A 13,066-nucleotide genomic window follows, 5' to 3' on the forward strand; every position below is an offset into this window, starting at 1 on the left:
GGAGGAGGCCTAAACGTGGGGCTCCTTGACTCAGCGCTGTGGGCCTTAGGCAGGTCACTGCCCCCGCCTTCACACATCTGCCACGTTCAGATTCCCCCTTCGTCAAGGTGGCCAGCCTCTCCTGAGATAATGTCCATAAAAGTCCCTCATAAACAGCCAAGCGCCAGGGAGCTGTTAGTGGGGAAACTGGCCTCTGGTGGGAACTGGCCCAACAGGGTGAGGAGTGATTTCCTTTCAATGGTTTCTCTGTAGCCGTACCCTCCAGTCTGGGAACCTACCGTCACAAAATCCCAGTACAGACTGACAGCTCCATTGCTTCGCTGGGGTTCGTCAAGTAAAGAAATGGCACCTTTTCTGTGGGGTTGAGGTCTGGGTCTGTGGGGCACTCGGCCCTGCTCTGTGGCGCTCCTTCTCAGCCCCGCCCCTGCCCCGGTCACCACTGCAGGCAAGCGTATGTGGGATGCAGTGACAGTCCAGGGCGGGAGCCGGCTCAGACCCTCTGCTCCTCACCACTGGCAGTGCTAACCCATCCTGGCCCAGGCTGGATATCAGCGGTGCAGGGGAAACACCGGAGCCACGACATGCTCAGCGGCCCCATGCCTGCTGGTCCCCAGGACCTGCCCTCACCGTCCTTGGAACAGAGAGCCCACAAAGCAGTGGGTTTCAGCCCTGGCTCTTCGTTGGTGTCACCTGGTCCCCTACCACCACCACGAGATTCTGATTTAATCTGTCCTGGGAGTGGCCTGGGATTTCTAAAGGTCCCCCCACCCCCAGGGGTTTCCAGTGCTCAGCAGAGCTGGGAACCGTGGGTCCAGAGTGACTGGAACACATCCCCTTCACATGCACTGGTGTGCCTGGTGTCCTTCCTTCCCGCTCTAAGATTCATCTAGAACAGCTAGGAATGTCTGAAAAGTAAGGACCATCTTCACTTAATTAAACAGCCTGGGGTCTTGCACTCAGAGTTAGATCTGAAGGACCAAGGGCTCATAGCCTTGAATCATTTTCAACCTCTCCCTCGCTGCCACCTCCCACATTCAGTGCAGCACAGAGATTTACTGGTTCTCCCTCAGCAACGTCAGGCAGACCATGCCCACACTCCCCACCCGCTGCCAGGTCCCCATGCCCACACGCAGATGGCCGCGGCCACCCCACTCCTCAATCTCTCTGCCCCCTGCAGGTGTCTTAAACAGTGTTCCCAAGCCCTTCTGCTCTAATTATGAGAGCCAGACTTCAAGCAAATTAACTACGTCACTCATACCATTTCTTCTCACACGTTAATGTGCCAGTAAATCTAGGGATTTTGTTAAAGTGCAGATTCTGGTCCTGGAAGTCTGGGTAGGGTCTTAGATTCGGCACTTCTTAACAAGCTCCCTGGAGATGCCAATGCTGCTGATCCACGGAGCACACTCAGAGAAGCAAGGAGCCCTGCCAGCTACCTTTCTTCTACTAGATCCCTCATCTGCTCTATCCACCTGGGTATTTGGAAAGTAAGGCCCAGAGAACCAACACGATTTGCCCAGTCGCACCACAGGTTGGGGACCATGCTGGCTAGTCCTCAGGGGCCCTTCTCCCTCCCTGTCCAGCCATGGGAGGTGACAGGATGGGCCATGGTGGTCAGGCGGAATATAATGAATAGAAGGACCAAAAGGAGAATCTCTTGGAGAATTTGGTAGGGATGTCAGTGGGGCTGGACAATGACTGTTGGTCCTGGCTCAGGGAGACGGCAGAGGAGGCTGCGTCCTTCATTGCTGGGGGAGTAAATGCAGCCCCCAGGAGTCCGGGCACTGAGACCCAAGGGGAGTGGCCCGCCGCCGCCTCCCCATGCGCTTCAATCAGGGACAAATCAGTGCCCCCACGCACAGCCTAACCAAGACATCCTGTCTCCTTTCAGGTTTCCAGTAAGCATCCGGCCGTGCACTGTGGCAGCAAGAATGGAGTACAGACGAAGGAAGGCATCTCTTCTCACTCGCCCTGGCTTCAGATGTGATCTGTGGGCTGCTGGGAGCAACTAGTGATTTGGGTTCCCATAGAGGGGGCCGTGTTTCCTTAAGGATGGTGTCCTGGAGGCTGCCAGTGAGGCTGGGACCAGGGCTTCTGGCACCATCCTTGCTGTGGGTACTGGGGCTGTTGGCCGGACCAGGCAATGCCGGGGTGCTAGTGGTTATATAAGGGCTTCTGCTCACTCTTGTAGTGGCCGATTTTAAACCTTGGAGATTATGAAATAGTACCATCATAATGCAGTGGCAGGGGAGGCTCATGCTGGTAGAATACGGGAGAAATGATCATCTGTTATTTTTAGCTACCTACCAGCCCACTCTCTGCCCTACCCCCTGGTTTAGGAGCCCAGGAATGGCTGGGGCAAGCCAGGCAGGACGTTGGAGCCAAAGACAAAGCAGTGGAGTGCAAAGCATCTTGATGGCCAGTCCTGATCTCCCAAAGCAAACCTTGTGCCATCACCCTCATGGCCCAGATGATCTATAGGCAGTGCCTGAATCAGCCGTATTTCTAAAGAGTCACCCACCCTGTAGGGTCCAAGGACATCGTTGCACCCTAGGAGCTGTGGATGGCTCCCAGGAGCTCTGCAGAGAGCTTGAGAGGCGCGGTGTGGGCACCTGGGCCTCACACCCTCACCCAGCCTCTTGGGGCTCTGCATGACTTGGGCCCAAACTCCCTGCTCCCACCGGGAAAACAGAGCTGCCAGGAGCTTGCCTCAGTGAGCCCTTGCAGCGCTCTGGGGCCTGGCTGCATGATACAGACCCAGGGGAGGGTGGGCCAGCCCTCAGGAGGCCCTCAGAGGGCAAGGGCAGCAAGGTCCCAAGCCAGCAGTAGGTGGGGAGAGGTGTGGAGTGGGGAGAGGATGGACATCTGAAATGAAGCTGAGTAAAAGTGTTTGTCTACCATTCCTGCTATCTCTGTCCTATGAATACAGGACCTGCCGCCCTGGAAAGGAGCAGAGAGAAAATAGATTGAATTGGCTTGCTGTCCCCTCCTCCCCAGGACTGGGTAAAAGGATCATTCGAGAGAAGGTAGATGGTCCCATTTCAAAGCCAGGCAGGCCATGCAGCCCCTCCAATCCACACCCTCACTGATAATATTAGAAACCCTGAAGCAAAGGGGGTGGGGGGCTGGCTTCTAAGGGCTTGTTAGCGGCAAATGTCCCCTCCTCGGGGGCTTTCCCTGACCGCCCAACTAGAGCCACCCCCTAGTTGCTCTCTATCCCATTTCTCTGTTTTATTTTCCTCATCACCACCTGACATATCATCTCTCTTTATTTGCTTATTTTTTTATGGCCTGCAACCCCTCCCCCAAGACTAAAAGCTCCATGACAACAAGGACCTACATGTCTTGCTCATCACTATGTCCCCAGCACAAGTTGGCATTGAGTAAAGTACCCTTTCAGTTAATGAGTGGCAGAGACAGAACCCAGACTTCTTGGGCTGGCATCTGGCCCATGCCTTTACTCTGGCTCTGTGACTGAGGCCCATCGGGCAGGGTCCAGCCTCCCTGGCCCTCACAGTCCTGCGGCACATAGTAAGTCCTCAATAAAGTCTGTAGGACCCAGGAAGACCAAAATAGAGCCCTTATAGCCAGATCCTAGAAGCCTCCCCGAGTGCCCAGGGCACACGTGTAACACAGACACCCAGTCTCAAGAGCCCTGAGGCAGCATGGAGTTGGCCAGAGTCTTTGGAGACAGCCTCAGTGTGCCTGGCACACCTTAGTGCCCTCGGCCCTCTAGAGCTGGTTAGAGTCTATTGACTTTAGATCTCCTGCTGAGAACTTATCTCCTGGATCCAAAGGCCTTATTGACAGAGATGTGTGGTGTGGGCCCATGCAGGGTGTGAACCCGCCTTCTGCAGCAATCACTGAAGGCAGGAGAGGAAATGAAGAAGAGAGAAAAACAGACAGCTAGGCCATGGTGTCTTGCCGAGAGAGCTGTATACCAAGTGTGTACAGCAACTGGAGAGGGACACCCCCCCCCCCCAAATGTCCCTTCCCAATGGAAGCTGGGCCTTTGATGTGGACGCATGCTTGACCACAGTGCATCTTCCACAAAGTTCACTGGCCTTTAAAATGGGAGAAATGGATGCAATGCTCTGAAAAGACTCTCCAGCAATCCTGAGCTCAGTGGGGCATGTGAGTTCACTCCAGGCCAAACTGTAGAGCTTTCCAAAATATCTTCTGGAAAGCAGCCTGGCCGGTGACTCCAGCCCAGTCCCTACTAGAATTCAATTTGCTCTGCTATTCACTTGACAGGAGATGTTAGGAGGACAGTTTAGAATGTGGCTTGCTCAGATCCTGCTACAAGGGATTTTTAGGAAGCAGATACAGAAACTGTGGTAGATTGAATAACCAGTCTTAAGACTTTGCCCCCTGAAATAGAATTATACATCCAAAGCTTTGCCACAGCCTCATGGCGGTAGGGTATTCTTTCCTACCCCTTAAATTTGGGCTTGGCTCTGTGACTTGCCTTGGTCAATGGGATGTTAGCAGACGTGATACAAGCAGAGGCTTGACATGAGCCTGCATGCTCGGGCTCTCCTCTCACACTCCAGGGATCTGCCTTGAGAGGAACATGCCCTGGATAGGTGTGCCCCTTCAGCCTAGATCCCAGAACATACAGAGAGCAGATCTGAGCCCAGCCTACAGCCTGGAGCCAAGGCCAGCAAACCTGTAGCCTGGAGCAGAGCCATCCCATCAAGTCCAGCCCAGACCAGCTGAACCCTGGCTGATCCAAAGACCCAAAATCATGAGAATAAATGTTTGTTGTCATAAGCCACTAAGCCTTGGGGTGATTTGTCATGAAGCATTAACTGTAGCCACAGATAACAGATACAGATATTGAAACCCAGAGATGGTATATGACTAGATGCAGAATTTCTCAGAGTTCACTCTTTCCGTCCACGCTGCCTACTGAAAGGGCACTTGAGAGAACACTGTATATGAAAAAGTAGGACCACCACTTACGGCCATGATAGAGCAACAGGGACATGATTTACCCTCCTGCTTTAAATAACTGAAAATTAGACAAAATGTATAAGACAATAAAACACTGGGAAAAGGCAGTACAGGACACTAACCCCCAAGAGAAGGGAAACAAGTGAGGTGAGCCCTATGATTGCCCCAACTTACAGCTCCTCACAGTACTTAGGCTGCAGTCCTGGAAGCGGGCACCAGGTGGCGCCCAGTGGTTTCCCTAGTTAAGGAATTGGAGCCTGTAGTCCAGGGAGGCCAAGGGGGCTTCCGTTGGCAAGGCCAAGTACAAGAGATGAGTGAGCTGCAGAGTGCCGACACACTGTGGAGATCTCCAGAGGGTTCTCTCAAGTCTTCAGCCAACTGCTGGGCGAGACACGTGGGTGAAGAAATCACTCAAGGCTGGAGAAAGAACCACCAGAAAGGAGCTAGTAGAAAATTTTCCAGAAATAACACAGGGTTGGGAGTACTCCCAACAGCCACAGTGGAGAAACCTTCTCACAAAAAAAGTCACTGAACAGAAAACACATAAGGTATTTATGTGTGGCAGGCATTTGGAAGTAGCACCAAATTAGCCAGAGATCAAAGCTATTCTGGTCCCGCCTAACAAAATCTAAAAAGTAAGCATCAAAAGAGTCAAACTGCTTTCAGTGAGTTTCCACACAGAGCTCAAAAACATTTAAAGGAATAAAAAAAGAATCTAACATCTAACAATATAGAAGGGGCACCCAGTAGAAGTTACCAAGGATGCAAAGAAGCAGGAAAACATGGTTTGTAGGAGAAAAACCAATTCATAGAAATAGAAACAAATAGAAACCGATGATTGACTACGTAGACAGGGACTGCTTTTTAATGCAATGGTGTATGTTTAAAATACAGGCAAGGGGTGCATGGGTGACTCAGGCACGTGGGTGACTCAGTCTGCTAAGCGTCTGACTCTTGATTTTGGCTCAGGTCATGATCTCAAGGTTCGTGAGATCCTGAGATCAAGCCCCGTGGGCTCTGCGCTGACAGCACAGAATTCTCTCTCTCCCTCTCTCTCTGCCCCTTCCCCTCTCTGTTTCAAAATAAATAAACTTTTAAAACATATGTATAGGCAGAAATATTCCCCTTGCAATTCCTCAAATGTAAACATGACTCATCCATCTGGTCATTCTTTTAACAAGGATGTACCATCCACTGTGCTAAGTTCTGGTGACTCAGAGGTGACCAAGACAGAGAAAGTGCCAATTGTCTCATTCTAGGGATGCCTGGGTAGCTCAGTCAGTTGGGAGTCCAACTTGGGCTCAAGTCCTGATCTTGTGGTTCATGAGTTTGAGCCCTGCATCTGTCTCTGTGCTGACAGCTCAGAGCCTGGAGCCTGCTTCAGATTCTGTGTCTCCCTCTCTCTCTGTCCCTCCCCTGCTCACAGTCTGTCTCTCTTTCTCTGAAAAATAAATAAACATTAAAAATTTTTTTAAAAAAAAGAACTTACCTTCTAATTGGGGAGATGGACAAAAAACAAATAAACAAGGGAATCTGAGCTAAGATGGAGTTGGGGTGGGATAGGATGGGCCTGGGCTCACTGTCAAGGTGGATAAGAGTGTGAGAGCCAGGGCATGGCACAGAGAGGAAGGGGGGAGAGGCAGGTTTACAACTAGAATGGTGGGCCAGGGATTCAATGAGGTGAAGAGGCGTGGGGCTGAGAGGTCGAATAGGAACACGGAGTACAGCAAATAGGAGACTTGGGGGATGTGAGTCATCTAAGAATATGGGGGGAGAGAGTATTTCAAGACATGTGTCCAAGGGTCTGCTGGGGTGATAAGGCAGAGGAGATGTGGAAAGGTTGGCCCTGAATGTTGGAAGTTGACAATGTATGGGTAAAATGTGGGAGGAGGAAATAGCATTTCCTTTAACACAGGTTCCTTCTCCTGTGTGGAAAATGGCTTCTGGCTATGTGGCCCCGGATGCTTCTGTCAGGACAAGGAGGGAGGCAGCAAGCTTTTTTAGGGTCAACTGCTTTATTTGGGTTTCTATGGCCAACTGCCAGTAAGCAGGGCTGAGCCCATTTTATGTGCATTGAGGCGGAACTCAGAGCAAGGAGCAAACAGAAAGCTGGTTAGGGATCCCTCCCTCTCACTTCCCTCAACTCCTCAACTTGAGAAGGCAGCCCTTCCCCAGACCAGCCCCCTCCCCCCTGCACTCCCAGTTCCAGGTGTGACGATCAATGCACGATCAATGCACCGACCGACCGGTGCAGCATTTCCTTCATGACATTGCTCGGGACTGGACCACCAGAATGGTGCTGACCTGCTGACTTAAGTGACTCTCACATAGGAAAAGTACCAGACATAGCACAAAGAATCTTCGCACGTACTGAATGGACAACAAACAAATCCACGAGTACCTGTTGTCTACAACATTCTAAATCTTCACCAGTAACCATTACACCTCAGATGGACTCATGAATTTGGTGCAGTTTTAATCAAATTGCTTATATAGACAGGAGCTCACAAAAAATGTTTGCCAGGATCCCACACAGTCAGCAGCAGCCCTGGCCTTTTCTACACTCTCAGTTTCTCTGTTCACTTCATCTCCCAGGCCCTGGGAAGGCTCTGCTCCTCCCTGGGGCCAAGATGGACTGTATCCTGATCAACGCCCCACATCTACATCCTGGTCCATGTGTTCCCAAGTTTATTGCTGCTTTTGCCCCAGTGCATCTTGCAGCTCTGGGTTTTTCCATAGTCTGCACACATAAGGAAGCATAAGGGCTTCTTTAATAAAGGGTGTCTAATGGATCCTTTAACAATCCCCTTGCCTTTTTCAAATTTAGTGGCCATCACAAGAGAGAGGCATGATCTTCCCACTCCTATTGTCTCCCAAAGGTATTTGTCTAACAAGCTGAACGATTCCTTCATTAACTTCCACAGATGAGCTCTTTCCCTGCAGGATTTACAAACCACAATGACACAGAAAACTACTAATGACTTAGTTATAGAACGAAGAGTCTGACAGACACTGGCTGTGTCCTGCCCATGTCCCCCAACCCACCTGGAGGTCCCACGTAGCTTTGGTGAACAGTTATCATCCACACTAACAGCTTCCTGTCTCAAGTATCCGTCTGTCTCTACCCGAAGGTCCTCTTCCCCCATAGGAACACTCTAGGTCCATTGGCAGGGCAGGCCAGCAGCGCAAGAGTTAAGCTCTCCTGGAGCAAATCCTCAACTAATGAGGGGCAGGCGCTGGTGGACAAACACCCCCAGCTTCCTTGCCCCGCCAAGGACAACTCTGAGGTGTGCCCCACACAGCCTCCCAGAGGTCCTGGCGGGGCTGAGCCCCAGGTGCCCACGGCAGACGCCTGTTCAAAAACTCACCTTGTATTGACTGCCCCCCTCCCCTGTCTCTCGTCCCCACTCTCTTGGGATGGGTTCCTGGGACCACTTCCCACATGAACTACTCACACCCAAATTTTGCCTCAGAGTGCACACTGAGGTAAATCCAATTTAAGCGAGGGTATCTATTTCAGAATCACGAGTCGGGGGTGGGGGGGCTCTTGCATCCAAGCCCTCAAAGTGGGAGCCCCATCCCCCACTTCAACCAGAGCCCTTCTCTTCACAGTGCCCATCCTGGGGTGCAGGGAAAGAGTTCATGTGAGAAACGAATCCTACTGCTCAAACAACAACAACAACAGAAAAAACAATGGAAAATCTGAACAAGGTCAATACCAGGTGTGTTTGTTTGTTTAAAGCCTTTCCCTCAAATCACCCCTCAGCCTCCTCCCTCCTCTCTTCTGGCCACACAGTTGGAGGTCACACTCCTCTCTGGCCACGAGGACAGAGACCTATACAAACCCGTGCCACCCCTGCCTCCACACAGGATGCTCTCCCGCACGCTTCACTGTGGGGACACGTCCAGGAGCCCAGATGACCATATGCAGAACTTGTCGCTTGGGCCCGTGGTGCTGCCAGTCATTGGGGCTCAGGGCAGCAGGGTCTGACACCACGGCTCCTTTTTTCCACTTGCCCTTTTCCCTGCAAGGGATGTACCCGGGGCAAGTGGGCCTTATCTTCTCCCTTTGGTTCCGGTTTGGAACGTGCCCTTTTTCATTTGTGCGGATATGTGTCTATTGAGTGACTCCCTAAGCGAATACCGATGTTGGTTGGTGGGGTGGCAACCTGTCCTTTTCCTTATCTCAGGGCTCATCCAGATGGAAAGAGCCCGTGCCCAGCTGCTCTGTTTACTCTGCATTCTCTCCCCATTGTACACGAAATTGATCTGAGAGGGGTTTTGTTTTTCTTCTTTTTCCTCCAATCTCCTTATTAGTTCAGCCTCAGAAAGTCCCTTATCACTTGCCGGATGTCAGGCCACACTCTGCCATCAGGCCTGGCCATGTTAGACTCTCCATTAATTGATTTTGCCCTCCCTACTTGGAAGCACAAATTGGCTCTGCCCATTAGCAGCAATAATTCCCTGAAAGGGATTATAAATCATGCCCTGTGTCCATCAGTCACTCACAGCGGAGCAGTGCCCCCGTGGGGTGGGAGATGGAGTGTTTGATGGGCAGGGGAGGTCCCCACAGTCAAGCAGATTCTCTCCTAAACCTGACCAAATGAGGCCACAGCCGACTGGAGTCACTACAATAGGCCCCAGCACAGAGGGTTCCACTGGCATGTATTGAATGAGTCAAGGTGGAGAGAAAGAGGGCTGCCTCTGTGGTGCAGGATGACCTCGTGACTTGACCCCCGCCCACCAATTCCACCATTATGTTACCACTCTCTGGCTCTGTGGGATTGGGGTTTTCATAAGTACACCCCCACCCCTCCACACACACACACACACACACACACACACTAAAATGGAAGTGCTCCTGAGAAGGACTCATCCTATACTCTAGTCAAGTCTTTGGGGGTCCATGAAAAGTGAACGTGAGAACAGGAGACGAGGGGCACAACCAGAGAAGAGCTGAGGAAGGACCCTCAGAGGGGAGAGTGAGCAGCGAGGACAGGAGGAGAACAACAGGCACACAGGAGGTTCTCAATAGGTAGGCCATAAGTGAAGGCAGTGTCTTGACCCTAGAGAACCTGCCAGGACCTGGGTGGGGGGGCTCCAGTTAAGGGCTAACCCAGCCTTCCTTCCACCTCAACATGTCAGAGACAGAGCTCTGGCCCCCAGCGCCCACCCCTTTCTCCCATACAGACAGTCCATACTCTTCCTTTGATTTCCTTCCACCTTGGAACCACCACCATTGCCTGTGGACAGCGTCCAGACCCGTGGAGGATACTTGGGCTGAAGAAGTTACTAAGACCTGCCTGAGATTCCCCCAGATGTCAATGGATGAGCTTTCTAAATGATACACAAGAGAACTCTTCACACATTGAGCTTCTCTAGGGCAATAAAATAGGATTTGATTATTACGCGGCCCTGCAGGTGTAACTACAAACCCAAGCTTAAAGCCAGGAAGTAGCAAGTCTGTGATGATAAGATGGTAGTCAACCTGTGTGGTCCCATCTCTCCAGACCATAAAGAAAAACCGGTCAGGGGTGAGTGTGGGGAGTCTTGATGCTTCCTTCCTCCTCCGAGACAAGCCCACATCCCAGCCACGGTGCTGTCTGGGAAAGCTCTGGGTATAGAAGAGCCTTGTATGGGGTAGCTCGAGATCCACAGGTGACTTCAGGGAACCCAGAACCAGCAGGACTGCAGAGAAGGCAGCTGCCACACCCAAGCAGGGCCCCCCTCCACCATGGGATGGATGAGGTGCTTTGGAGCGGAGACACCTTGGCTGCCTTCGGCACTGGTTACAGTGCCGGGATGTTCCCCAGGGGTGGCCTCCACATCCTGCCTACACCTCCACCCCCTGTTATTTGTTGTTCTAGTTCTGGCCTTAGAGCAGGTTAAGAATCCCTATGACACTACCACTCTCTTGATCATTCACATACTTGAAGTGGTAAAATGGAAAAAAAATCTCCCCCTGGCTTTTATTTTCTCTAATCTCTCTCTCTCTCTCTCTCTCTCATTACCGAAACCATCATGGCCTGTCCTGGACACAGAGGCCACAGTATCTGCCTCCCCATACCCCCTTCCAAGTGACACTTGTACATGTGATGCCCCCACCCCCTGGCTGGGGCAGAGCAGCTGAAGGTATTGCTTGACTCAAGGCCGTCCAGGCACCTGTGAAGTGGCCCACGTGAAAAGGTGCTCTTGACATCGGCCTCACCGTGGAGACAAGAAGTACAAGAGAAAGAAGAGAAGGGCAGCAGCTGATGCTGATGGGATGCCAGCAGGGCGGCCTGGAGCAGAATCTGAGGCAGAGAGACAGGACAGAGCACAGGGAGGGAATGGCCGGCTGGCTGGGGCGAGTGGAGGGGTGCACCCCGCGAGGAGAGGGAACAGAGCCTGTTAATGGCTAAGAGTGAGGACACAGGCCCAGTTGCTCCAGAAGCCTGGTGGCTCCTGGCTTCCCTTCACAAATTATTTCAATTACTTCAGATAACTGGAGTGTGTTGCTATTTCTTCCAACTCAAATAAGCCTTGAACAATTAAAACAACAACAAAAATTTGTGTAGCCATTGGGAAGTAACAGAATACGTAACAGTGGCTTAAACAAATAGGGTTTATGTTCCCAACATTTTTGAAATCTAGAGATAGGTGTGTGCAAGAATCAGCTGAGCATCAGTGGCAGCCGAGTGGCTCAGTCAGTTGAGCGTCCGACTTTGGCTCAGGTCGTGATCTCACGGTCTGTGAGTTCGAGCCCCGTGTCGGGCTCTGTACTGACAGCCCCGGAGCCTGGAGCCTGCTTGGGATTCTCTGTCTCCTTATCTCTCTCTACCCCTCCCCTGCTCATCTGCCTCTCTCTCTTTCTCTCTGTCAAAAATAAAAAATAAACATCAAAAAAGAAAAAAAGAATCAGCTGAGCGTCTTTGCAACCCTCTTGACCTTTCCCTCAATGAGGCTAGCCATCTGTGCATTCAGGGCACACAGAGGGGGAACGGTGGGCCCAGCCACAGCTGAGCCCTTTGCGGGGACAGCACAGCCTGGCCCCACACGTCCACAACCGGCTCTGCACACACCCAGTTGGCCAGAACTGGGTCACAGGGCCACCCGAGCTGCAAGAGAGCCGGGAAAGTGGGTGCGAGGGATGCTGTCCATCCTCTGATCTCCTCCCCATTTCTGTGCCCTCTTTAATGTGGTTCTGCTTCCAATGGCCTGGCCTACCGATCACCTGGGACTCCAGTGGACCATCCCCAGGTTACAGGAGCCGTTTGCCAGTTGTGTGCCAGAGATGGCTCAACGACTGGCTGGTGTGGGATTGTGAAAGCCCAGCTCCCCTGCCTCTACCTGGGACTGACGGTGTGCATCACCCACCAGGGCTCTCCACGAACCAGGCTGAGCTGGGACTATGGTCTCCTGTTTGACCCTGCTCGCCCCACATCCGTATTGCTCTTCGCTTACCCCACTGCTCACACACAAATCCCCCTCTCGGGGCTGCTCCCGGGAACCCGGCCCAGAGCGCAGGGAGCAGGACTATCATGATGGGTTAGACCGATCATGCTCCGTTGCCTGGGGCTCACAAGCACACGGTTTGGGCTCTGCTAGCTGGGAAGGATGTGGACAGGCAGCTCGTGTTGTCTGCGGCCACAGCCCATCACAGAAAACGTGAGCAGAGAACTTGGAAGACACACACACTGCAGGTGCGAACGTACAACGGTGCGGCCCCTTTGGAAAACAGCCAGGCAGCTCCTCAAAAAGTTAAACATAGAATGACCACGTGACCAGCAACTCCACTCCCAGAGACATGAAAACATACATCCTCACCAAAGCGTGTAAGTGAATATTTGTAGTAGCAATATTCCTGATAGCCAAAAAGTGGAAACAACCTGAGTATCTATCAACTGATGAACGGATAAATAAAATGTTGGTATACCCACGCAATGAAATATGATTCAGCCATAAACAAGAATAAAGTAGAGGCACCTGGGTGGCTCAGTTGGTTAAGCAGCAAGACTTCGGCTCAGGTCATGATCTCGTGGTTTGTGAGTTTGAGCCCCATGTCGGGCTCTGTGCTGACAGCTCAGAGCCTGGAGCCTGCTTCGGATTCTGTGTCTCCCTCTCTCTCTGC

The 13,066-nt window shown here is 51.9% G+C and overlaps 1 protein-coding gene across 3 annotated transcripts in view; it reads left to right on the plus strand.

Moving 5' to 3' along the window:
• The window catches only part of KIF6 (kinesin family member 6), a 386,005-nt gene extending 379,565 nt beyond the window's left edge, over window positions 1–6,440 (plus strand). For all 3 annotated transcript variants that reach the window (XM_015069784.3, XM_027057824.2, XM_027057825.2), the window contains one exon: window positions 1,892–6,440. In XM_015069784.3, coding sequence (XP_014925270.2) covers window positions 1,892–1,902 — 11 coding nt within the window. In that variant the 3' untranslated portion in view covers window positions 1,903–6,440. The remainder of the gene's footprint in view (window positions 1–1,891) is intronic.
• Window positions 6,441–13,066: the final 6,626 nt, after the last annotated feature.

Source organism: Acinonyx jubatus, chromosome B2 (genome assembly GCF_027475565.1).
Source record: "Acinonyx jubatus isolate Ajub_Pintada_27869175 chromosome B2, VMU_Ajub_asm_v1.0, whole genome shotgun sequence".
Classification (NCBI taxonomy): domain Eukaryota; kingdom Metazoa; phylum Chordata; class Mammalia; order Carnivora; family Felidae; genus Acinonyx; species Acinonyx jubatus.